Source organism: Micromys minutus (assembly GCF_963924665.1).
Source record: "Micromys minutus genome assembly, chromosome: 4".
NCBI classification, from domain to species: Eukaryota; Metazoa; Chordata; class Mammalia; order Rodentia; family Muridae; genus Micromys; species Micromys minutus.
The window spans coordinates 62,432,923-62,458,484 of NC_137973.1; the positions used below are offsets into that span (position 1 = coordinate 62,432,923).

Below are 25,562 nucleotides of genomic sequence, written 5' to 3' on the forward strand. Positions count from 1 at the left end.
CCACTGGAGGAAGAGCTTGATGTGCCACATCATGTGACAGAGAAAATTATTATAAGACAGTGGATATTACTAAGCCCAACCCTCTTTAATTTCCATTAAAAAGGAGCCCAATGAATTTGGACGTTTTCAGGGCAAGAAAAAAACGTTTATTCAGTAAACTAGCAAGACTCAGTAAACTGTCATCCTGAAAGACTTTTCACTGTTTTATTTTAATGGAAATGGTGAGTTTGAGACTAGTGAAGAACCTTCAGCCAACTAGTAACACCTTAACATATGTTTTTATCATCTGTAGCTGCTTAATTTTTAAATGACACTTGGAAAGTCATGGTCACCATCACCTGCAGACAGACCCTCATTGTTCTTAGAATTTCTGCATGCAGTGCCAAATTATCTCTACTTTTATAAGTTAGACTTAAACATCCAGAAATCGGTAGAGTGCTTGGCTAGTGTGTAAGAATCCTGGGTGTGGTGCACAAGACAGTAAGCACAACACTGAGTGTGGAGGCAGGAGGATCAAGGTCATATGACCTCAGCTACAGGAGACTCAGGGAAGGAAGGAGGGAGAAAAGAGTGGGAATAAAACCCAGGAGTTGCCTCCATTTTGTTTTGCCAAAACCCCCGGTCCAAACAAAAACCATGAGAAATAAACCCTCTAAAGTAACTGTAGAGTAAGCTCTACACCAAACTAGGCACTAGGTGAAGTGGCGACAGCAACACTTGAGTTTACCACCCTGGACATTAAGTCGTCCCACTTGCTCTCCCGGGCAGTGCACCCTCTCGCCATCCACCCACCCACCCACCAACCAACCCACCACTCACACAAACACCTATACACACAGCCGGGTGCTGCTGTGCAGGAGGAAGACGCAGTGGCGTCCTGGCGTTGCCGGGGTGACGAAGGGCCCAGCGGTTTGGGGAGGCAGAGGCGGATCCTGGGGCGGGGCTGGAGGCGGGGCGGGGCTGGCAGGAAACGGGGCCTGGAGAGCGGAGGCCTCAGGGCGAGGACACCCGGAGCTCGTGAGCAGGTAAGTGGGAGCCCCAGTGGTGCGAGCCTGGGGCGCGGGACGGAGCAGGGCGGGATGCTTCCCGGGACTGACACGACTGCTGGGACTAGCAGAAGTTGTGGGCTTGCGGCTCGGTGCAGTGGAGGACGAGGCATTGATATTTGCCCAGGCTAACTCCCGCCGAGCGCTTTTGTCCTCAGGTCCGCAGCGTCCGGCTGTTTAAACTTTAAAGGGCGGTGCTTGCGCTGTGTGGTAGAGAACTTGGCCCTGCAAGTTGAATCTTGTTTTTGTTGCTCCTGTCTGCCTGAAAAGTGGGGAGAAGTGGCGGACCAGAGCTCCGGGGCACAGGCCTGCGGGAGCCGGGCTCAAGACCCCTAACCAAGGCCAGACCTGGGCGGGCACCTCCGCCACAGAGCCTCCTGCAGCCAGCAAACCTGTTGCTGTCCGCGGGTTAGTCCCAAATAACTTTTCCCTACACAGTGCTAGACTGCTAGTTCTTGCTTCAGAACAGGCTTCCTGTCGCCTAGCAAAACCGGCACTGGTTAAAGTTAGAAACGTCAAGCCCGAATACTCTTTAAGAATACCTGTATTTAGAGCTTCTGTCCTTATTCCAGAGGAAAACTCAAAATCCTCATGGTCCTGCAAGGAGCGGCTCTGTTGGACCCACAGAGTCTAGTGGCCATCTCCAGTGTATGGATGAGTGGTGTGGGGAGGAAGCCATGTTTGGGAGTGGGGTGGGGCACCGGCCCCCTGGCCCCCCCTTTTTGTTTGATTCCTTTTCTTCCCTGCCCCCTTGTACATACACCATGTCCTTTCCAGTGATGTTCTAGGGAGGTGAGTTGCTTCTTATAGGTTATTAAATAGGGAATATGGGTAAATTCTCATGGCAGCTAGTTTGAAACGTGGCCTCTGGTGGCATGCCTGGGTGATGGGTAGTGCAGACTTTGTAATACACCATCGCCAGGCTGTCAGTCCAGCTTCTCAGGGCTGACCTTGGGCAGGTCTGGCCCACGTTCTGGATTCTTGAGCTTTGGAAGTAGTAAGATAAAGTATCTACAGTGCCACGAAGTCAGCAACGGTGGCTGATAGTTTTATCTGGAAATTATCATAAAGAGAAAAAGACGTGAGTGGTTTTATACAAATTAAACCTGGAAACGAGGAGACAATGTTTGCTTTAGGGTGGAACAGAAAGGGAGAAGTGAGACGTGGCCAAGCGTTTAATGCTGTATACATTTTTGATAACCAGAACAGAGGTGACCCTCATATAGGGTATCTGAATCCTAGCTACAAAAGAGGCTAAGGTAGTAGAATCTGGGGTTCAAGGTCAGCCTAGATAACATAGAACATATCTTCGGAAAATGCTTTGCTATAACCCAGCCTCTGAAGGCTGAGGGAAGGAATGTGAATTTGAGGCCAGCCTGGGGTACATTGTTCTAAACCCTTGCTAAGGCCAGACTCTTGAGACCCATGTTGTGCAGGGTAGTTTTATGTTAACTTGACACAAACTGAAGTCATCCAAACAGAAGGAACCTCAATTAAGAACATGCCTTTATCAAATCAGGCTGCAGCCAAGCCTGCAGAGCATTTTCTTAATTCGTGATGGATGTGGGAGGGCCCAGCCCATTGTGGGTGGTGCTATCACTGGGCCTGTGGTCCAGAGTTCATTCTATGAGCAAGCAGGCTGAGCAAGCAAGTAAGCAGCACCCCTCCACGGCCTCTGCATCAGCTCCTGCCTCTAGGTTTCTGCCCCGAGTGACCTCCCGTCCTGACTTCCTTTAAGGATGAACAGTGACATGGAATTGTGAGCCAAGCAAACCCTTTCCTCCCCAACTGCTTTTCCGTCATGGTGTTTCATTACACCGATAAAAACCCTGAGACTGATAATCTTGGGTTTCTGTTGTAGTTTTCCTAAGCATACCTCCTCTCTCCCAATGCCTGTACCTAAGTATAGATTAAAACTGCTCTATGCGGGCAAGACAGCTTAGCAGGCAAAGGCACTTGCTACTAAGCCTGGGACCATACTATGGGAGGAGGAGCCTGCTCCTGCAAGTTGTCACCTGACTTCCACGGAGCTGTGGCATGTGCCTGCCATGTACACACACAAATACATGTGAAAACTTTATTAATAGACCTCAACTTTCATTAAACAAAGCCTTACTGGGAGTGACCACTGGACAAGGAAATGCCCTACTGGAGTCTTCATTGAGAAAGAGTGCTGCTTGGGTTAACTCATAACGGGAACTAGGCCACCTCCCCACTCACCCTCATGGCCAGGGTGGCCGTGGTTTTGTTTTATTGATAAGCAAATGCAGGAGAGATTGTCTTAAGGACAGAGGGACAATTATCAATTCTGTCTCAAAGACACCTGCCAAAAGCTGTATCTTGCTAACTGTCCTCTTTGTTCATAATGCTCTCCTCCCTTTAATCTGTTAGTTAACCAAAGAGAACAGATTATCGGACCAGCAACGGTGCAGATGCCACTGGCTGACTGTGCCTCTTTACGTTTAACATTATTGGAAGCTGCCCCAGGTGCTGAGCCAGGAGGAAGTGTGCGCTCAGCCCAGGACTGACCCCTCCCTGCACAGCAGTGAAATGAGACAATGAAGTTGAGCCTCTCTGAGGTACTTGCTACATCTCAGGTGCTCAGTAGCCGCGGGTGACTAGTGACCAACATGCCGCATTGAGAGCACTGAGCAATTGGATCAGCACACAGGGGTCTGTCACATAGCGCTCTCCAGGGCAGGGAAGGATGCAGTGAAGGGTTCCTCCAGGGTTGTGGGATGTGGTCAGCACTGAGTACAGGGGTCTGAGCCTTTGCAATGCAGGCCTTGCCCTCTTCCAGTTAAGTGTATTTAGTGTACTGGAAACATGGTAAACCACAGAGTGGACTCGGTTCCCTGTATGACTCACCTTCTGTTCTGTACACCAAAGCATTTCCTTCAAACTCTGGAACCACAGTTTAGCTCCAGGCACATGTGTTTGGATAAAGTTCTCTCCATTTCTGCTTAGCATTCGTTATTCTGAAGGCTAGAGATGCAGAGCCTTGCTGTAGCTGACTTACTCATCCATAGCTTCCCTTCCTCTCCAGTCTTACTTAGAGATTGGGGGGAGGGGCACCTGCAGGGTGGGGCACCTTTGCTGTATGATAGGTGAAAGGAAAATAAAAGGGAGGTGTAGAGGCCTCAGGAGGCCAAGGGATGCGGTTTCTGTGAGTTAGAGGCCATCCGGGTTTACATAGAGAGTTCCAGAACATCCAGGCCACATCATAAAACAAATCTTGTCTCAGGAAAAAAAAAAAAAACCAAAAACTGAAACTAACAAACACCAACTTTGTTTTGCAAACAGGTGAAGGTGAAACATGACGGAAACAGATGGCTTCTACAAAAGGTAAAGATACTCCTGTCTTGTAAAAGCCTTTTCCTTCTTGGTCACAGGCGTCTCACAGAAGTGAATGCAGGTATGCAGTTGCTAGGCTCAGTGATGTTTAGCATTTGCGGAGCTGAGGTGTAGGTATGGTTAGAGTAGTAGTTCTCACCCTGTGGGTCATAACCCCTGTGGGGTCAGCCTTCACAGGGGTCACCTAAGGCCTTTGGAAACCACAGATATTTGTATCACAGTGTAACAGTAGCAAAATTACAAAGTAGCCACAAATATGATTTTATGTGTGGGCAGAGGTCACAGGAACTGCTTTAGGCCCGTGGAGATCCTTAGGGTCAAAGGGCCTGGAGTGACTGGTTGTTTTACTCTTCATTAGTAGGGAAGTGTTCGATCCAGCAGAGCAATACAAGATGGACCACAAGAGGAGAGGGATTGCCCTGATCTTCAATCACGAGAGGTTCTTCTGGCACCTGATGCTCCCAGAGAGGCGGGGCACCGGTGCTGACAGGGACAACCTGACCCGAAGGTGACTTTCTCCATCCCAACACCTAAGTGGTAGCTAATTGTAATTCAGCACGGATGACAGATTGAGGGCCTCATGGGACCCAGCAGGTGTGCATGTGGCTCTACAAACCCTTGTCACCAACATCTGTGCAGGGGGTGGTGATAGGCCTCACTGAACTGGCTCTTATCACTGCTAAGCCCTTTCATGGGGCAGACGATCAAGGCAATTGCCATGGTTTTCTGTGCGTCATAAAAACTAGGCATGGAATTCCTCAAGGCAGTGATGGGTGTGGGTGGCCTGGGGATCCTCCCAAGCTAACTCTGAGTTTACTGTGTCACCAGGTTTTCAGATCTAGGATTTGACGTGAAATGCTTTAACGACCTCAGAGCGGAGGAGCTACTGCTCAAGATTCACGAGGGTAGGTAGTGGTGCTCTTTAAGGTCTCTGATGGGATGGGGTACTCGGTGCCAGCTCGAGATCTGACTACCCGTGTCTCTAACTGCATGACTCTGCAGGAGGTATCCCGATGATAGTGCCAGTCCTCACTGCATGCTTCCAGCCTTCAAATCCTTTACCAACGGGTTGTTATTGCTGTTGGCATTATCACTGCGTGCTTTCTCCAGCGCTGTCCTTTAGCTAAGCTGAAAGTAGTTAGAATTGAAACTGGCTGCTTACTAGCTTTTCTGCTTCGCTCCTAAGCCTCAGAGGATATGGGCTCTCAGCTCTCTCAGAAGCTGGGTGTTAGCTGTGGCACAGGTGCAGCCACAGAGGCTGCTGGGTAGTTGCTTCTAGGTTTGTCTACTGTAGAAAAGTTTGCTCACTCAAACTTTTAATGTGTTACCAAAGTCACGTGGGTCTTTAACTTTAAAACATAATTTTGAAATTACCAAATAGTCACCGTATAAAGCAGGCTTCATAGTGACACTCATGTTCCAGGTGCATCATGTAGCTCTTACCATAACTACTGATTTGGGTCTGTCAGTGTGAGTAGGGCTGCAGTGAGCGTGGATGAGCGGGCTTCTCAGGAGCCTGGATCCCTGAGGGCATGTTCCCAGGAGTGGTACAGCTGAGAGCTATGTTTCCTGAGGAAGCCCTGGAGTGATTTCCATGGTGCCTATGGTTGCTTCCACTCTACCTTCCTCTCCAGCCTCCTTCCCCCCTCCTCTCCAGCCCACAACCCACCTCGGCTGCCCACTTCCCACCTTTGCCAGCCCAGTTCCCACCTCGGCTGCCCACTTCCCACTTTTTTTTTTTTTTTTTTAATGAGAGCCACTCTGACTGAGAGGAAATGATCTCAAGGCATTTCTGATTTGTGTTTCTCTGATGGCTGAGGTTGATGAACGTCCGCCACCTCACTACTGACAGTCGATGTTTCATATTTTGTTTTTTTCTTTCTTTTCAAGACAGGGTTTCTATGGATAGCCCTGGTTGTCCTGAAACTCTTTGTGTAGACCAGGCTGGCCTTGAACTCTCAGAGATCTGCTTGCCTCTGCCTCCGAAGTGCTGGAATTAAGGGCATGGGCTACTACCATCTGGGTTGGTACTTCATATTTGGAGAATCATCCCTGTGGGTTTTTTTTTTTTCCTGATTGGATTATTTGGCTTTATAGCACATTTTTCCCCATCATTCTTTACATAGTGTACATACTAACCTAATCTCTGGGAACTGAACTGAGAGCAACGTGTGCTCTTACCTGCTGAGCCCCCTCTCCGGCCGATTAGTGTCTTTTAAGTATAGGGTGGTGCCATCTACAAACAGAAAACTTACATCTGCCTTTCCCGTGTGTGTCTTTTTTCTTCCTCTTGCTATACTGTGCTAGCTAACACTTAAAGCAGCATATTGAATAAAAGTGGAGGGGCTTTTCCTGTTGGTAGAGTTGCAGTGGGTGAGTCATACACAGCCTGTGTGGTGTTGAATTGTGTTCCTTCTGGTCCTTGTTTCTTCAGGCCTTCCATTAGGAGATGCTGAACTTTGTCAACATCTTTTTCTGCATCTCTCAAGATGATAATGTACTGCTGTGTTTGAGTCTATTTATGTCCTGTATTATAGTCACTAATTTGCATATAATTGGTCATCATTATAATCCTGCAATTAAAGCTAACTTTGTCACAGTATATGGCTTTTTAATGTGTTGTTGAATTCTGCTTGTAAGCATTTTACTAAGAATTTCTGTATCCATGGTCTTGGGGATATTATGTTGGTCCATGATGATTTTGTTGTTGATCATTAAGTAACTTGGATCTTAAAGGAGCTTCCCCATTTTCTATTCATCATTTTTCTGTACTTGAGAAAAGTTAATATTGTAAATTAAATTACTTTATACTTTAATAATTGCTTTTTAAGCCAGCCATGGTAGGACACACCTGTAATCCCAGCACGAGGGGGTGGGGTTAGGGGGGAAGATTACCAGGCCAGTCTGGCTACAGAATGAGACCCAGTATTAAGGAGGAAGAGGAGGAGGAGATGAAGTTATCGACAGAAGGTTATAGTTTTGAAGCAGGCCTCTCATGCCCTTCTTTAAGTGTATTTTTGTTCTAGTACCTGTAACTTCCAAGTACCACACGTGGATAACAAACTCTTCCTCTCAACCCCTTGTGCATTTCGGGGGCATCTGTAGTGTCAACTTCAAGCCACGTAGATGCCGATTGCTTCCTGTGTGTCTTCCTGAGCCACGGGGAAGGCAACCACATTTATGCATACGACGCCAAAATAGAAATTCAGACACTGACCGGCTTGTTCAAAGGAGACAAGTGTCAGAGCCTGGTTGGAAAACCCAAGATATTTATCATTCAGGTAAGGCTGGGCATATCATCGCCTCGGCATGAGTATGAGGCCAGTGAGGCCAGCTAGCCTGGTCTACAGAGTGCGACTAGGCCAGGCAGTGCTACACAGGCAAACCTTGAAAACCAAAAAAAAAAAAAAATTAGGGCTAACATTTGGTGTGACAGATGGTCACTGCTGTGCTGCTGTGTGGCTGAGCTGGGTTTGGAGGAGGAATTACTGGGTGATTGTGCAGGACCCTGGAAGGCAGCCTGGCTATACTGGTCTGTGGAAGCTCATGTCCATGCCAGCCCCTGGAGGTGTGTGGGAGGACGCAGGCAGGCTTCTCATCACCTGCCTCATCCCTTTACACTTCTCCAAGAAAGAACACCAAACAAACAAACAAAAACCCAAGTGTTTGGAGCATGCGAGGTGTGGTAGGAGAGGCTTCACCGTGTCGATGTGAGGCGGGCACATGGGTGAGTCTGTGACACCGAGGAGCAGAATGCAGCTCTCAGTGGAGCAAACAGGCCCTCAGACCAGAAAATGAAGAATGTCATGCTAGCTTCTGAATCGAAATGAATAGATATAAATTTATAACTCACTTTGAAGTGGGAACAAGGACTGGTAGGAGAGAGAGAGAGAGAGAGAGAGAGAGAGAGAGAGAGAGAGAGAGAGAGAGAGAGAGGGAGAGAGAGAGCAGGCGCTCAGGGCTGGAGGGATGGCGCAGTGAAGAAAGGCACATATTGCTGCTCCAACACCCTGTTCTGAACCCTGGGGGCACTCCCGTGTGCATAGACACACCCACAGATATACACATAGATACATACCTTTTAAAAATAATTTTAAAAATAGTGGGAACAGAAGGTGATAGTCTCTTGAGCCAATGCTATTTCAGCTGTTGGCAAATTGTGACCTCAACTAGACAGTCACAATGTTGATGGGAAGTAATTACCTGACTGAATAAAAACATTCAGGGAAGGAACATAGTTCTTTAAAAGAAGGACATACCATTCAGCATATTGTGGTTATTTGCGGGATGGGGCGGGACCAGGCTTTATAAACATTGTCCAAAGAGAAACATTATTGGGAAATCAGTGTTGCCGGCTTCCCATCTCTCAGAACCTGACTGCATTGTTTTTGAACTGCTCACATGGGTTTCTGACGGGAGCTGTGCTGAGTTATGTGTTCTCTCTGCACCTTGAGCATTGGTAACAAAATGGCAGGCAGAGAATGTGTTCTTTCCTCTCTTTTGTAGGCCTGTCGGGGCAACCAGCATGACGTGCCCGTGGTTCCTCTGGACGTGGTGGATCATCAGACAGACAAGCTGGACAACGTGACCCAGGTGGACGCTGCCTCGGTGTACACTCTGCCCGCCGGGGCGGACTTCCTCATGTGCTACTCTGTTGCAGAAGGTGAGACAGCAGATGCTGATTGAAGCCTGCGACCTGTACTTTTGGCTTAAGCCTGTTTCACCTTTGAATTGGGGTGGTCTTTCACAATCACATTGAAGAAATTCTTTCTGATTGACAACTGAAATGTGAAATTCCTTACAGAATAACAACACGTCCCTGTGTAACTGTATTGTAATCCTACGGTGTATTATAATCATAGAGCGGCCACAGCAGCTGTGGAGTTGTATTGGGTGTTAGCAGCTCGCCGTCCTTCGGTGATCGCGCACAGCACCACTCTGAAATATTTGAGGAAAGCCTTGTTGAAAAAATGTTTTACTAAATTCTTTGCTTTCAAACTGAATAGCTTTGTTTACTCTCTGGCCTCAAATTCATTGGGTATTATTTTGTTCTAGTTTGCCTTTTCAGAGAGTAGAGAAGATTTCTGTCAAAAGCCTTCTTTGGCTTCTCGGGGTAAACTGAGGCAGCCAAAAAAGGGTTATGGTGTTGGTGATTGGGGTCATGCTGATAGCAGTGCACTGGGGTGGGAGTGGGGGGTTGGGAGAGTCGCTCTATCTTCTTAAACTTTTTTCCTAAAATTATTTGAATGCTATAAAGTTATTAATTCATAAAAGTTCATCTTCACGTTGATCTGCAGGAAATTTGCCCAATAGGGTGGACTGGTACCCAGAAACTATTAGACTAGTAATGATAGCAAGAGAGGCACATTAGCAGTGAGAAGCCATCCTGGGATGAGGTCTCAGGGGCTGTGCCTCTCCAGAGTGCACCCATCGCAGCCATGGTAACGGTGAGCCATCTCCAGGAAGCTCACTTACTTGCCATAGCCTTTTCTAGATGGCTTCTGACAAATTTCATTAATTCTGTATATGTAGAAGCATGTCTTATTCTTTCCAGGGACTTTTGGGGAGCTTTCATTCTGTAGCTGACTTTATTCTAAGTGTCTTTCTGCAACCATGAAGCATCTTCCCTGTCTTGTTTTAGGGTACTACTCTCACCGAGAAACTGTGAACGGCTCCTGGTACATTCAGGATTTGTGTGAGATGCTGGCAAGGTATGGCAGTTCCCTAGAGTTCACGGAGCTGCTCACGCTGGTGAACAGAAAGGTCTCCCAGCGCCGCGTGGACTTCTGCAAAGACCCAGGTGCAATTGGCAAGAAACAGGTTCCCTGCTTCGCCTCAATGCTGACCAAAAAGCTGCATTTCTGTCCCAAACCTAGTAAGTAGGGCCTTCTGACTTGCTATATACGTTTCACAAACATTTTCCTTTTATACAGACGCCATCTGGTCAAAGACTTGCCCATCAATGTAAACTGTTTGAATTTTTAAGATGCCATAAAAAAGTAATGTTTTACATTTGTTATTTTTTTTTAAATCATGTTGGACATGGTGAAAGGGCTAAAACAAAATCCTCAGGAAATTACTGTGCATAAATGTCTACTACATTTATTACATTTTTAAGAAACTGCAAGATTATTCAAAATACCAACTACTTTGCCTTACCTTTTGTGACACTATTTATACAAGTTAATTGTATAATGTTTTTAAAGATTTTTAGAACTCAAGAATGAGACTGTTTTCACTTAATAAAATGTCTAAAACTCATTAACACTTTCTAATGTGTATGCTTATGTAATTTATAGTGGGCCTATTTTTTACTTGGTTGTGTATCCATTTATTATCTTGTTTACCTGAAATCAGGGTATTTCATGTGTGGATTTAATTCCTATTTTGGAAACAATAAACCTTTCAGAATAATTGTATGGCACTCTGAGGATGAAATATAGCATGTAGTGACATGTAACCATGTGTATAGTAATATTTAGCCACTCTAGGTCCATACAGCCTTTGTAGACACACATGCAGGGACAGCTAGCCACTGTAGTCCAGTGTGCAGTGACTGCTGACCACTTTGGGCAGAACATCTACCAAAATGGATGCTACAGTAACTTAAAACTGAGGTCTTGTCATTTTTAACAGACTATTGAATTAACAATATACTTAGTTTCCTTTTAAGGTTCTTTTAACATATACATTTTACATGGTAATATTTTGTTAAGGGTTGTATTGGGCCTTGCAGGTATAGGGGCTATAAGTTGCAGGTATAAAAGCCAACACCTTGGATGCCTTGCTTCAGCGGCAGTTGAGGAGGTGCCGGTGTAGCTAGTGGGACATTTGCACCTTTGATACAGTGTTATGGTCATGGTCGTACAAGTATTGCACAGTAAAAGACAAAAAGAAACTGGGTGTTAGGGCTCATATCTGTAATTGTAGCTCCCAGGAAACTGAGGCAGGAGGATTGCTTGGAGTACAAGCTTGAGCCACAGTGTAAGACCCCCATCTCAAGAAATAAAGTTCATGCTAACAACAAGGTGAGACCAAATGAACCCGAGAACCGAAGTGAATGACCGTTTTAACGCTGATCATTTTACCCCCACGTGGAGCTAGCTGGGGAGGAGTGGGGGTAGCAGCTCTGCCGGGGCACACAGGACATTCGAGACACCAGTACACACAGATCTATAGGCCATGTGGGACTGTCTGAGTACTTCTCTGTCACACAAATTTATTAACCAAACTGTATCTGAAAGCGTCAATAGCAACGGACACGAACTTTTAAAATCATCCAGTTGGCGAGCTATAAAACCAGCACGTAGCCTGCAGACATTTGGGAGACTAATTCTTCTCTCCAACTTCCTCTCCTTGAATTCGAAAGTGGAGGGAGTGGCGCACATTTTCCAGGGATTCTGTAGCCTGTTGTGAGGGGGAAAAGCTTGAGGTCAGAGATAGTAAGAAATATTAGCACTGATGTTTGAAGGAACTTGTACAAACTCAGCATCTTCTTGGGGCAAGGAAGCATTTAAGTCACTGAGGTCAATGCCTTGTTTGAATCTTCTGACATTTTTGTTCAGTTGTTTGTTTCCTTTGAGACAGGTTTCAGTGTATACCTCTGGCTGTCCTGAAACTCAGTATGTAGACAGGTTGGCCTTGAACTCACAGAGTTCACCTGCCTCTCTGGTGCTGGGATGCATCAGAAGTAAAAGCCACAATGCTCAGCTTTCTGGACCCTTTTTTTAAGAGATGAGTTTGTGGCTTCATAATCTCTTCCATCATCTTTCCCCCAATTCATATTCTTAAAAAAAAATCCATCCCAAAGTTTTGCTAAACAATAATGAAAGATCCCAGCCTTACATGCATTTCTGTCTCCCCCTGCCCCAAAACAAAACAAAACAAAACAAAAAACCCGCTTGGTAAGATACCTCAGCAAGGTCTTCCTTTAGCTTGTTGTATTGTTCCACGTCAAAGCGCTGCTGCTCTGATTTCTTGTGGAAGAACTGGAGAAACTGCCTGCTCCTCAGGGATGAGTAAGTGTAGTTCTGCAGGAGAGAAGAGACCGGGGAGCATCAGAGCATCGTTTAAATGAAGAGACTCAGGCGAGTCAAAGCGAGAAGGGACCTAAGTGCCTATGGTGGCCGTCAGAGCAGACAGCCCACAGAAGTAGGCCATGCGTGGGAGCTGAGAGTACCTCTTAAAGGCAAGCTAATTGGGACGAGAAAATACATTCTGAGGACAGTGGAAAGATTGGGCAACCTTGGCACGAAGCTGGTTTCTGGGAATAACTAATTTTTGTAGCACAAGTTCGATGCCATAGATTAATTGAGGGCATGGGGAACTCTGCTCAGCATTTATCCTAGTGGAGGCGTTCATATGTTTATATTCCTTCATCTGTAGAAAGTAAACATTTTTGATGCTGTAAAGACTCCAACCTTGTGAAAAGCTTCAAAAGACTCAGGAAATGAAAGGGTTTTGTTGCTTGCTACTTGTGCAAACTAGTTTTATACCAGCTTGCCACAAACTACAGTCTGAGAGAAAGGAGACTCAATTGAGAAGCAGATCACTCGATCGGGCTATAGGCAAGCCTGTAGGGCATTTTTTAAACTTTCGATATGGGAGGGCCAGGATCAGTTGTGGGCAGCACCACCCCTAGGTTGGTAGTCCTGGGTGCTGTAAGAAAGCAGACTGAGCAAACCACTAACCAGCACTCCTCCATGGCCACTGCCCAGCCTCTGCCTCCAAGCTTCCTGCCCAGTCTGAGTTCCTGCCTTAGCTTCCCTCAGATGACTGGGATTTGGGATGTGTAAGCCAAGTAAACCCTTTCCTCCCCAAGGTGCTTTTGGCCATGGTGTTTCATTACAGCAATAGGAACTCTAACCAAGACACTGCTTACCTTGATGACGAATCTTTAGACCAGTAGGTACTCAGCCTTCCCAATGCCAAGACCCTTTAATACACTTCCTTATGTTATACTGACCCTCATCCATAAAATTATTTTCATTGCTACGTCATAACTGTAATTTTACTACTGTTGTGCATCATAATGTAAATCTCTGATATTTCCAATGATCCTGGTCACCCCCATGAAGAGGTCTTTTGGGGTCATGACACAGGTTGAGAACTGACTTACCGTCTTCCTAACTACCCACCTGCCGAGTTATGATGAAGTATGCAAAAAAGACCATGGAATTCGCAAACGTAAGGAAGAATGTAACTGGCTCCATGATATCCCAGGAGTACACCCACCAAGTAAGCCAGGCCAGTGCCCCGCCCTGCACGGAGAGCAGAGCTAAGCCAGCCCACAGGAGACCGCTGGTTTTGGCTTCCGACTGAGCTTCTATTCTGGCTTTGACCTGGAGGAAGGGGAAACCATTCAGTTTACAAGTTTGCCAGCTTAAGGAGAAAAAACAAAAACAACAAGAAACAGTTGAACCAGTGCACATTTTGCATTACTTTGAAGAGGTCATGTATTTAGAAAAATGACACTTAATGAAGTATGTATCAACTACTTATTTCCAAATCAGTTCATTAATATTTTTAAGTTGTGAAGGTACTATCTTCTCACTGAAAACAAACTAGCCAGGTGTGTTGTCACATGCCTTTAAGTCCAGCACTCAGGAGGCAGAGGATCTCTGAGAGTCTGAGGGCAGCCTGGGAAACATAGATTTCCAGGACAGCCAGGACCACAGAGAGACCCTGTCTCAGAAAAAAAACCCATGAACACGGTAAGAGGTTACAATTAGAAACCTTCACGCCAGTTCTGAAACCCATGTGAAATCGCAGGCCCGTTTTCCTTGTCCCGCCAAGGCCACCCTGTGACTCATCTCTCAGGCACTTTGTGCCTGTGCCATCCTCCAAAGATGTATTCTGTTCTGTGAAATGGCGCAGGGTCGTGTAGATGGAGCTATCTTCCCTGGAGCTTGTATGTGGACCATGTTGGTTTTGAATTCATAGAGCTCTGCCTCCCACGGGCCGTGTGAAGGCAGACACCACCACACCGTACCCAGAATATCATTTCTTGAAAAGCAAAATGTGGGTAAATAATCCAGAAAAAAACAAAACCAGTGCTTCTCTACCATTCTTCCAATGCCCTTGGAGATAATTACCACATTTCTAGAATTTCTATTTGTAACAGCAAGATTGGCTACCCATTTTTATTAATTATTTAATTTACATTTCAAATGTCCCCCTTCCCATTTCCCCCTCCACAGTCCCCCACCTCATCCCCCACTCTCTTTGCCTCTAACCCATTTCCACATCCCTATCCAGCAAAACAGACTACATCTCTATCCAGGGCGAGGAGTGGGGGTGGGGACCAGGGTTTTTTTTTTTTTTTTTTTTTTTTCCTTGTCCTTCATTTGGAGAAAAGAACCATAGATGTTACGAGGCGTTACTAACGTGCCACCCTCAGTTCTCTTAGACAGGCCTGAGATGTAGCACTCTACAGCAAACCATTTAATGGTCTGCTATTCAAACTCCTGGCGGAAGCTGAGAAATCAGAAGACTCCAGGTCTGGGGTCAGATCGCCTGCCACGCGCTAGCTCTACACCCCAGTGGTCTAGTGCCCTCATCTCCAAACGAGGAAGGTGGTACTCAGCTCACGGTCGCAGCCCACAGCCCATCTTTCGGGTTGAAGGAGAAAATAAGCAGACACAAAACACCCAAATGCCCATGACAGGCTCTATTTAACAAAAGCTGTCACTTCCGCCTCAGGCTGGGAAGCCTTCCCACCTGCTCCAGGGGCCGCAGCTGTTCCGTCAGGTGGTCGATCTTCGCCATCAGATGGCGCTCTCGTCTCTTCTGCAACTCTTGTAAATGCAGGGCTGTAAATAGTCTGTGAACCAAGGACTTGGTGTTTTCCAGCTCAGTCGTGTGCTCTTCACCTGGCTTTTCTGAGAAAAGGTAAGAGACACGGTGGGCATTTTCTATGTGTTTTCCTCTAGATAATTCCGGGCAATGAAATGTGAGTCCCTGAGCCTGGCCGTCTGAGCTCTGGTCTGTTCCTTAGTCCACCGGGACTTAGCTGATCACCAGTCCCGTACAGAGTCAGTCTGTAGTGGTAAGTTACCAGAGTTGGATTTAAAATCCAACTTTTGGAGATGGGATGTTCCTGCATCCTTTTGTAATGTGTCTTTACTGTTACTTTAAGAAGACATAAGGGTATGTGTGTGGTCTCAGGATGGAGACAGGCTGAGTAGGTTATATCTGTCTGCCATCTTCAAGAAACCTCAATGGCAGTGGTATATATAGAAGAAAATGAACACGGAAGAGCAGCCACCGAGCTATAGGATAGGACAGCAGTGTGAGATAGGGCAAAGCATGTTTCAAACCAAAATGAGAAGAACAGAGGAAACCATGACATAGTAAGAAGGGGATAATCCATTAAGAAGATATAATAATTACATATATATGTGTAATTTAGAAAAATACTGATAAATTTCAAGACATATATGGCCTACCAATATACATATACATATAGATGGAACATTGATGCACCAAAGTTTCATAAATGCCATTGGACAAAAAGGGACAACTATGTCCAGATCCAACAATAACAGGGGAGCTTCACCATGACGTAAAGGCCAGGCCAGTCTTGGTCACACAATGAGAACCTCCCTCAACACACCTCCCCCACACAATGAGAACCTATTTTTTTATTTTATTTTATTTTATTTTTTGTCAGCCCATAGAGTTTTCTCTAAAACAGACCACATATTCTAAAGAGAAAGAGTTAACAAGTACAAAAAGAGTAAAAAGAAAGAATTCCTTGCAGGTTAGCAGATTGTAATGATTACAGTAGAACAACACCAGAAATCCATAGTCAGAACCACATGTACAAATCTGGAGACTGAACAAGAAATGTCTGAATAATTGGTCATTGTAAAGAATCAGGGAGGAAATGGAAATATCCTCAAACCAAGTGACAGTGAAACCATTGTTTCACAGAACTGTGGTCAGGATGCTTCGAGGGAGGTCATAACTGAATACTATAAAAAATTAGACCTCAAATAAACAACCCAATCTTATTGCTCATTAGAGATCTGCTTCTTGGGTTACTGATAGCTTCTTGTTTAAATATTGGCAGGTCATGTATGTCTTGTAATTTAGCCATTGAAGAAGCAAGATAAACCCAAAATTAGTAGATACAAAGCAATAAGGAGTAAGGTGGGATTCACAAAACAAGCTAACACAACAAGGGAGCGGAGAGACAGGTTGTCCTCCAGAAAACAAGACTAACAAGCCTTCCACCAAGTTAGTCAAAAAAAAAAAAACACAAAATGTGGTATAGTACAATAGAAATGACAGTTAGAGACTCATTGAGAAATACTTTCAAATTATCTTTAACAAATTGGAAAGTTCAGAAGGAACTGATAAATTTCAAGACATGTAAGACCTACCAATATTGAAGAAGATATAAATCAATCTAAAATGAGTAATAAGATTGAGTCAACAGTAGTCTCCAACAAAGACAAGGTCAGGGGCTGGATGGATCGATCTACTGCTGAATTTGACTATATTTTCAAAGACATTACACCAATGATTTTTAAACTAGTTCATGAAATAGGACAGTAAAGTTCTTATGTAATATGATTCTATTTTATATCACCATTATTGTTCAAATACAAGAAACAGGATAAAGACTTAACAAAAAACCTAGCATTTAATATAATAATCTAATATAAATATCTAATTGAAAAAAATCTAACATAAAAGCAAAGTTTTCAATAAAGTATTTGGAAGTCAAATTCAACAATACATTATGAAGCTCATACATCATGGTCAGGTTGATTTTACTTCAGATACAACAAAGAAAATAAGAATAATGAATCGTACAAGTACAATTAAGGACAAAGATCACACGACTATCTCAATAGCTGCAGAGAAGGGACTTAGAAAAGGGCATTATCTCTTCATGATAAAAGCCTTGAACAAACTAGGGACAGAGGGTTCATGCCCAAACATAATAAAATCTCTGTGCGACCGATGGCTGCTGACATTATACTGAAGATAAATAATGAAAGGCTTTTATTTCCTCTACCATCACTGAGACTGGGTTCCATTCCCACCAGTCTTAAACCAAGCGTGTGAGAGTTCTTGGCAAGGGAAGGACATCCAGACCACAGATAGGAGAGGAAGAAAGCCCTTAAATCTATTTGATGGACACTTTCAGCAAGGGACCAGGAGGTTTTCTATAAAGCAGTAATGGCCATGCAGAGAAAAGAATCAGGAAAATGTCCCAGAGACAGGGAAGGAGAGAAGACAGTGAAGAGTCAGATTAAGACAAAATAGACTATTCCAAACAGAGGAAGAGTTTGGAAATACCTAAAGTGAATATATGTTGGGGGGGGGGTGATGCAGAGAAATAAGCCAAACACAGCTCCAGCCGTGCCATGATTGGAGGCAGGGAGTAGAAGCTACCTCAACACAAGCCAGATTGTTTCCTACGGTGGTGGGGGGGGGGGTGTTCAGTGTCTTGGGAAGGTTAATTCAGAAACACTCCAAAAACATAATAAACAGAAGAGACACAAACCAACAGATATACAAAGCACAACACAGAAAACACAAGAAACATGGAAGAGCCGGATAACATGACTCTTCAAGAGGATCATAGCTCCTCCTCTACTGACCTGAGAGACAGGTAGTGTGATGGAAATCCAGAAGCTGTCTGGCAAAAATGACCAGAGACTTGGAGAAGACACAAACGTATTGGAATTCAACCCAGGATTTGGAGAGGAAAAGGCAACAAAGCTGATAAGAAAGTGAGGAACAAGGAGAAAAGCCAGCAATGTAGAAGGAGATTGAGAGGTTTGAAGGGTGAAAAACAAAAAAAACCCTAGAAATACTGGACATGAAACCTCAGTGAATAAAACACAAATCATATAGGAAAGCATCACCAGCAGACTCAACCAGGCAGAAAAGGCATCAGGAAGGACACTGCCCTGCTTAGATCTTGAATGGACCTGACACAAGCCAGAGTCATCTGGGACAGTTTCCTTAATCGAGCTTCAATTTTAAAAATGCATCTATCAGATTGCCTTGAGCAAGTCTGTGGGGAATTTTCTTGGTTAACAGTTGGTATGGAAGGTCCTTCCCACCAGGTGGTGCCACCACTGGACAGATGGTCTTGGGTGATAGAAGACAGACAGCAGGCTGAGCACGCCCCAAAAAGAAAACCAGTAGGCAACATTGTTCCATAGTTTCTGATTCTGTTCCTACTGCTTGGTTTCTGCCTTGAATTCCTCAGTGATGAATTGTTACCAGGAAATGTAGTATGAAATAAGCCCTTTCCTCCCCAACTTGCTTTTGGTCAAAGTCTTTATCACAGCAGTAGAAACAGAACTAAGACAGGAATGAATGATCAAAGCCTACATTCAAATGTCAAAAAGGAAATTAAACAGAAGCATGAATCTGAGATGTGATCAGAAACCAAGGCTAAAAACAATCTATGAGGTAGAAGGAGCTGAAACAATACTAAATGCTTAGAAAATTCATTCAGTGAAATGATATCAGGTTTCCTAAACAGAGAAATCAATGTAAATTCAACCAAAGTATGGGAGCCCTCCAGCACTGTTCTTTTTGGTCAGGATTACTGTGGTTATTCAGGGTCTCTTGTACGTCCTATAAATTTCAAAAGAACTTTAAAAAAATCTATTTTTATGTGTATGAATGTTTTGCCTTCATGTAAGCACTCTCTCTCTCTCTCTCTCTCTCTCTCTCTCTCTCTCTCTCTCTGTGTGTGTGTGTGTGTGTGTGTGGTGCTGAATCCCTGGAACTGGAAATAAGAGTGGTTGTAAGTCACTGTGTGGGTGCTAGGAACTCAACTTGGGTCCTCTTCAAAGGCAGCGAGTTATCTCAACCACTGAGCCATTTCTCCAGCCCTAAGGGGAGAATAAATGGAGAATAAAGAAACAGTGAAGGGATAAGGTAGGGACAGTGAGAAAAGTAGAAATTTACAAAAAGCAGAAAGAGAGATTGATGTGACTATGCCATGGAGTTTATTGGCTACACTGTTCAGGAGTAAAAAAAAAAAAAAAAAAAAAAAAAAATCTCTGTCTCTTCCTGAAAGGACACCATGGTGCAAGAAAGAACAAGGCACCTACTGTGCTTCCAAAGAAATGGGTAGCACAAAATTCCCAAGTTAATTTCTAACTCAAACTGACCAAGTATTTCTGCATCTCCTAATAAAACCCATGTTTGAAACAATTAATCATTTACATGTGATTGGGGGGGAGGTTGTATGCCTTTTTATGTAGATTTCACTTTCACTACCTGAACTTTTAATTTTATATCTGTTAATGTTTAAGAATTACTTGAGCCTTCTGGTCTCCATCTGTGCCCTGGAGCTGAGGCTGTCCTGCGGTCCTCCATACCCAAGTGCTGCCCAGAGAAAAGCAGTCTCCCAGGAGTGCTCTCACCCCTAGGCCCACAGGTGAGACCCAAGTTTCACTACAATAACTGTACAAAGAGAGACCTGCCAGGAAACACAGGGCACAGGAACCACAGAGCAGCCTGGGACAGGACCCTTCCTGTCTCCATCTACACCCCGAACTAAGGCTGTCTCACAGACCTCTGTACCCAAATCCCACCTGAAGAGAGCTGCTCTCCCAGGAGTGCTCTTACTCCTAAGACCACAGGCTTGCAGGCCCACAGGAGGAACAGGTTCCAGTCAGAGACAGCAAGACCAACTAACTCCAGAGATAACCAGATGGTGAGAGGCAACAGAAATAAACAACAGAAATCAAGGCTACTTGGCATCATCAGAACCCAGTTCTCCCACCACAGCAAGTCCTGGATACCCCAACACATTGGAAAAGCAAGATTTGGATTTTAAATCACATCTCATGGTGATGATAAAGGACATTAAGAAAGGCATAAATAACTCCCTTAGAGAAATACAGGAGAACACGGGTAAACAAGTAGAAGCCCTTAAAGTGGAAACACAAAAATCCATTAAAGAATTAGAGAGGAAAACACAACCAAACAGGTGAAGAAACTGAACAAAACCATCCAGGATCTAAAAATGTAAATAGAAACAATAAAGAAATCAAATCACAAAAAGAGACAAACCTGGAGATAAGAAACCTAGGAAAGAGATCAGGTTTCATAGATGCAAGTATCACCAACAGAATACAAGAGATAGAAGAGAGCATCTCAGCGGCAAAAGATACCATAGAAAACATTGACACAACAGTCAAAGAAAATGAAAAGTGCAAAAGGCTCCTAACCCGAAACATGCAGGAAATCCAGAACACAATGAGAAGTCCAAACTTAAGGATAATAGGTATAGAAGAGAGTAAAGACTCCCAAGTTAAAGGGCCAATAAATATCTTCAAAAAAATTATAGAAGAAAACTTCCCCAACCTGAAGAAAGAGGTGCCCATGAACATACAAGAAGCCTACAGAACTCCAGATAGATTGGACCAGAAAAAAATTCTTCCTGTCACATAATAGCCAAAGCACCAAATTCAAAAAAAAAAAAAAAGAATATTAAAAGTAGTAAAGGAAAAGGTCAAGTAACATATAAAGGCAGACCTATCAGAATTATACTAGACTTCTCAACAGAGACTATGAAACCTAGAAGATCCTGGGCAGATGTCATACAGACCCTAAGGAAACACAAATACTACTATATCCAGAAAAACTCTCAATTACCATAGATAAAGAAATCAAGATATTCCATGACAAAACCAAATTTACACAATATCTTTCCATAAATCCAACCCTACAAACGATAATGGATGGAAAACTCCAACACAAGGAAGAAAACTACAGCCTAGAAAAAGCAAGAAAGAAATCTTTCAACAAACCCCAAAAAGAACAGCCACACAAACATAATTCCACCTTTTACAACAAAAATAACAGGAAGCAACAATCACTATTTTTAATATCTCTTAACATCAATGGACTCAATTCCCCTATAAAAAGACATAGACTAACAGACTGGATATGTAAACAGCATTTTCACTGGAAACTCACCTCAGTGACAAAAACAGACACCACCTCAGAGTAAAAGGCTGGGGAAAAATTTTCCAAGCAAATAGTCCCAAGAAACAAGCTGGAGTAGCCATTGTAATATCGAGTAAAATTGGCTTTCAACAAAAAGTTATCAAAAAAGATAAAAAAGGACACTTCATACTCAAAGGAAAAATCTACCAAAATGAACTCTCAATTCTGAACAACTATGCTCCAAATGCAAGGGCACCCATATTCATAAGAGAAACTTTACTAAAGCTCAAAGCACAGATTGTAACACACACAATAATAGTGGGAGACTTCAACACCCCACTGTCATCAATGGACAGATCATGGAAACAGAAACTAAATAGAAACACAGTAAAACTAACAGAAGTTATGAACCAAATGGTTTTTAACAAATATCATAGAACATTTCATCCTAAAACAAAAGAATATACCTTCTTCTCAGCATCTCATGGTACCTTCTCCAAAATTGGCCATATAATCACAAAACAGGCCTCAATAGAGACAAGAAGATCAAAATAATCCCATGCATCCTACCAAATCACCATGGACTAAGGCTGGTCTTCAACAACAACAAAAAAAAAAAAAAAAAAAAAAAAAAACCAGAAAGCCCACATAAACATGAAAGGTGAAAAATGCTCTACTCAATGATAACTTGGTCAAGGAAAAAATAAAGAAATTAAAGAATTTTTAGAATTTAATGATAATGAAGGCACAACATACCCTAACTTATGGGACACAATGAAAGCAGTACTAAGAGGAAAACTCATAGCTCTGAGTGCCTCCAAAGAGAAACTGGAGAGAGCATACACTAGCAGCTTGACAGCACACCTGAAACCTCTAGAACAAAAAGAAGCAGATACACCCAAGAGGAGTAGATGACAGGGAATAATTAAACTCAGGGCTGAAATCAACCAAGTAGAAACAAAGAGAACTATACAAAGAGTCGACAAAACCAGGAGCTGGTTCTTTAAGAAAACCAACAAGATAGATAAACCCTTAGCCAGACTAACTAGAGGGCAGAGAGAGACAGAGACACAGAGAGACAGAATATCCAAATTAATAAAATCAGGAATGAAAAGGAGACATAACAACAGAAACTGAGGAAATTCAAGAAATTGCTCCCCCATGTCTTGCTCAGTTTTCTTTCTTATACATCCAGAACCACTAACCCGGGGATGCACTGCCCACAGTGGAGTGGACCCTTCCACATAAATTGTGAAGAAAATGTCCCCATGGGAGGGGGAATGTAATTGGGGGAAGGGGATAACATCTGAAATGTAAATGCAGAGAATATTCAATAAAAAATGAAAAAAAGAAAATGTCCCCACAGGTATAACTGTAAGGCAATCTGATAGGGGCATTTTCTCAATTGAAGTTCCCTTTTCACAGATGTGTGTGTGTGTGTGTGTGTGTGTGTGTGTGTGTGTGTGTGTGTGTGTGTGTGTAATCATGTTAGCAAAACTCAAAAACCCAACAACTAGTATACTATGAAATCAACTGATTAATGTCATAGAGCCTCCAATGGATAAGGGGAGCAGCATCCACGAATATCGGGTGAATAGAGAGATAGAACACAAAGGATGAACAAAGGAAGATTAGAGTAAGAGCCAGCACACAGGATGGAAACTCTGTGCATGGGCTCCGTGGGTGACCATGCACTGGGGAGGCAAGAATCAGTGAGCTTGGAAATATATCTAGAGAAGCCCCCGAGGCTGAAAAACTGAAGAGAAAGATGAGAGAGGAACACTCTAACAACATACCTAACAACTGGGACACAGCTACAAAAGGCTCTGTCTACCCTCCGGGCACACCGTAGGGAAAAGAAAGAGGCGGGCAGAAGCAATATATGAAAATGTCAGAAGCAAATTGCTAATGCTGAAAACATTTCTGGTTGAGTATCTCTTATCTACACTGCTTGGGGCCAGATATTTATTTCAAATTTTGCATATGTTTCAGATTTTGGAATCTTGGCTCAGGCATGAGAGATCTTAGGGATGTGATCCAGGTAAACACAACATTTATATTTCATATATATACCATATATATTGACAGTGGTTTTATGATATATATGTAATATATGCACATATTCTATGTTAAGCAAACATTCTCTCCCTGAGGAATACCCTACCCTCCACGTATCTGCTTCCTGACTGTAGTCACAAGGACTCTTATAGATAGTGGAATTTTCCAATTGTGTGATACCAACATTCAAAAAGTTTTGGATTTCCAATCTTCAGATTAGAATTGTTCAACCTAGAGTTTTAAATTAAAAGGAAAATTTGAAAGAGTTAAGACTTTATAGTTTAATATTTGGCATGTAAACGTGCCTGGAAGTGCTCATTCCTTAACAGCAACTAAAAAGGGAAACAAGGGAAAGAAACCAACAGTCAGCAAGTCTCCTGAGAGCTGCCAGAGCTGATCTCAGGCCACGCTACCTTGACTGAGTTCAGTTTGGTCTGATCGTGGAAGCTAAGCAGGGTCTGTCCTGGTTAGTACTTGAATGGGAGAACTGAGGTCACAGGGCCAACTACAGCCCTCAGTGCTGAGTAGACTGGCTGAGAATTGCAACCTACACACTCTTAAGATTTTAAGATGCCAGGGAGTTCAGGAGTGAGGTTCATACCACACAAACTCTGATCTCAACCAGGTTGCTTTGCTCTCTGTAAAAGCCTCCCACTGAAGCAGACATTAAAATGGCTGAGGGCCTTTACTTACCTTTCTTGTGACACCATATGCCATATGGTAGGTTGTTAATGACGAGCTTAAAATCTTTCATTAGCAAAGTGTCCATCAACGTTGAAGCTGGAATCTCATTGCCATCTGAAAGAAACAATACAAAACTAAGTCTGCGTGAAGCAGTGGGTCCCTTGTCTCAACAGCTAAGAACTAAGACTGAGTAGTTTTTATAATACAGGTGTGGGCATTTGCCTTTCGGGTAGCTCCCCTTTCTCACTAAGGGACTCTTCTCTGATTGCTTCATTGCCTCCCATTCCATTGGACCCTAGGTAACAGGCAGGCATTCCTCTCCCACCGTGCCAGATGGACTGGAATCCACACCAATGGATTCTAGTCCGCAAAGATTCAGGGAGGTGAGGATTGCACAGCAAGGCCGGGCCCATGGAGGCAGCAGCATCTAGGTTGACTTTCCAGCCGTCTTGAGCTGCAGCCTTCAGGATGGCCCCTAGCGTCCCTGCTCTGCTTCTCCGTGTCCTTGCACAATATACTTTGAGCAGAGAAAACCGCCCTTAACCAAGATGGCTCAGAGGTTAAGAGCACTGAGTTCAATTCCCAGCAACCACTTGGTGGCTCACAACCATCTGTCATGGAATCTGATGCTCTCTTCTGGTGTGTCTGAAGACAGCTACAGCATACTCATATACAATAAATCTTTTTTTAAAAATAATTTTTTTTAAAAAAAGCAGAGGAAACCATCACCAGCCTGTAAGAGGGACTGCTACGTCTGAGCCCCGGCAGTGGTCAGAGCCAGGAATGTGCCTGGCATCGTTGAAATTTGCCTGAGATTAAAACCAGGTCTGCTCTGGTTTAGGTGAAATCATAAAATCACTTAGGGGTACTACCATGCAAGTCCTTTCCTTAGGACTTATGATTTTTTTCTTTTCTTTTCCTTCTTCTTTGAGGTAGGGCATGAACTAGTTATATGTAGGTTACAGCCTGTCATTGAGAGAAGCTGAGGTGTGACCTCAAGATAGGAACAGAAGCAGAGATCACAGGGAATGCCGCTCACTGTTCTCCATGGCTTCTTCCCTTTACTTCCTAGTACAATCCAGAACCATTTATAGTGGGCCAGGTTGTCCCACACCAATCATTAATCAAGAAATGTCACAGATATTCTGTCCTAGTTACTCTTCTTTTGCTATGAGGAGATACTGTGACCGAGGAAACATTTAAAAGAAAACACTACATCAGGAGCCTTGCTTACAGTTTCAGGGGGTGAGTCCATGATCATGGCAGGAAGTGGATGACTTGCAAGCAGGCAGGGCTCTGGAGCAGCAGCCAAGAACTCACATCTTCACCACAAGTTCCAAGCAGAGAGACGCTGGGCTTAGCATGGACTTTGGAAGCCTCAAAACCCAACCCCAATGACACACAAGCCCACACCTCCTAATCCTTCCCAAATGGTTCCATTAACTAGGGCTGAGTCATTCAAAAGTATGACCCTGGGGTAGGGGG

At 43.9% G+C, this 25,562-nt stretch overlaps 2 protein-coding genes across 4 annotated transcripts in view; one reads left to right on the forward strand and one right to left on the reverse strand.

The window, feature by feature from the left end:
* Positions 1-979: 979 nt before the first annotated feature.
* Positions 980-10,652, forward strand: CASP6 (caspase 6). Its single transcript, XM_080915818.1, has 7 exons — positions 980-1,025; positions 4,350-4,391; positions 4,759-4,908; positions 5,229-5,305; positions 7,506-7,681; positions 8,907-9,063; positions 10,042-10,652. The coding sequence occupies exons 2-7, from the start codon at positions 4,363-4,365 to the stop codon at positions 10,281-10,283; spliced, it is 831 nt and encodes a 276-aa protein (XP_080771944.1). The 5' UTR covers positions 980-1,025; positions 4,350-4,362; the 3' UTR covers positions 10,284-10,652.
* Positions 10,653-11,686: 1,034 nt separating this feature from the next.
* The window catches only part of MCUB (mitochondrial calcium uniporter dominant negative subunit beta), a gene marked incomplete at its 5' end in the record, with an annotated part of 71,824 nt that continues 57,948 nt past the window's right edge, over positions 11,687-25,562 (reverse strand). For all 3 annotated transcript variants that reach the window (XM_080916090.1, XM_080916088.1, XM_080916089.1), the window contains 5 exons: positions 11,687-11,807; positions 12,314-12,430; positions 13,538-13,741; positions 15,120-15,280; positions 24,087-24,191. In XM_080916090.1, the coding sequence (XP_080772216.1) occupies positions 11,730-11,807; positions 12,314-12,430; positions 13,538-13,741; positions 15,120-15,280; positions 24,087-24,191 (665 nt within the window). In that variant the 3' untranslated portion in view covers positions 11,687-11,729. The remainder of the gene's footprint in view (positions 11,808-12,313; positions 12,431-13,537; positions 13,742-15,119; positions 15,281-24,086; positions 24,192-25,562) is intronic.

Excerpts from the sequence above, each read along its gene's own strand:
- CASP6 (XM_080915818.1), top strand. The coding sequence starts at position 4,363 with ATGACGGAAACAGATGGCTTCTACAAAAG. Across the intron at positions 5,306-7,505 it reads ACTGCTCAAGATTCACGAGG|TGTCAACTTCAAGCCACGTA; the intron begins GTAGGTAGTGGT and ends GGGCATCTGTAG. Across the intron at positions 7,682-8,906 it reads CCAAGATATTTATCATTCAG|GCCTGTCGGGGCAACCAGCA; the intron begins GTAAGGCTGGGC and ends TCTCTTTTGTAG.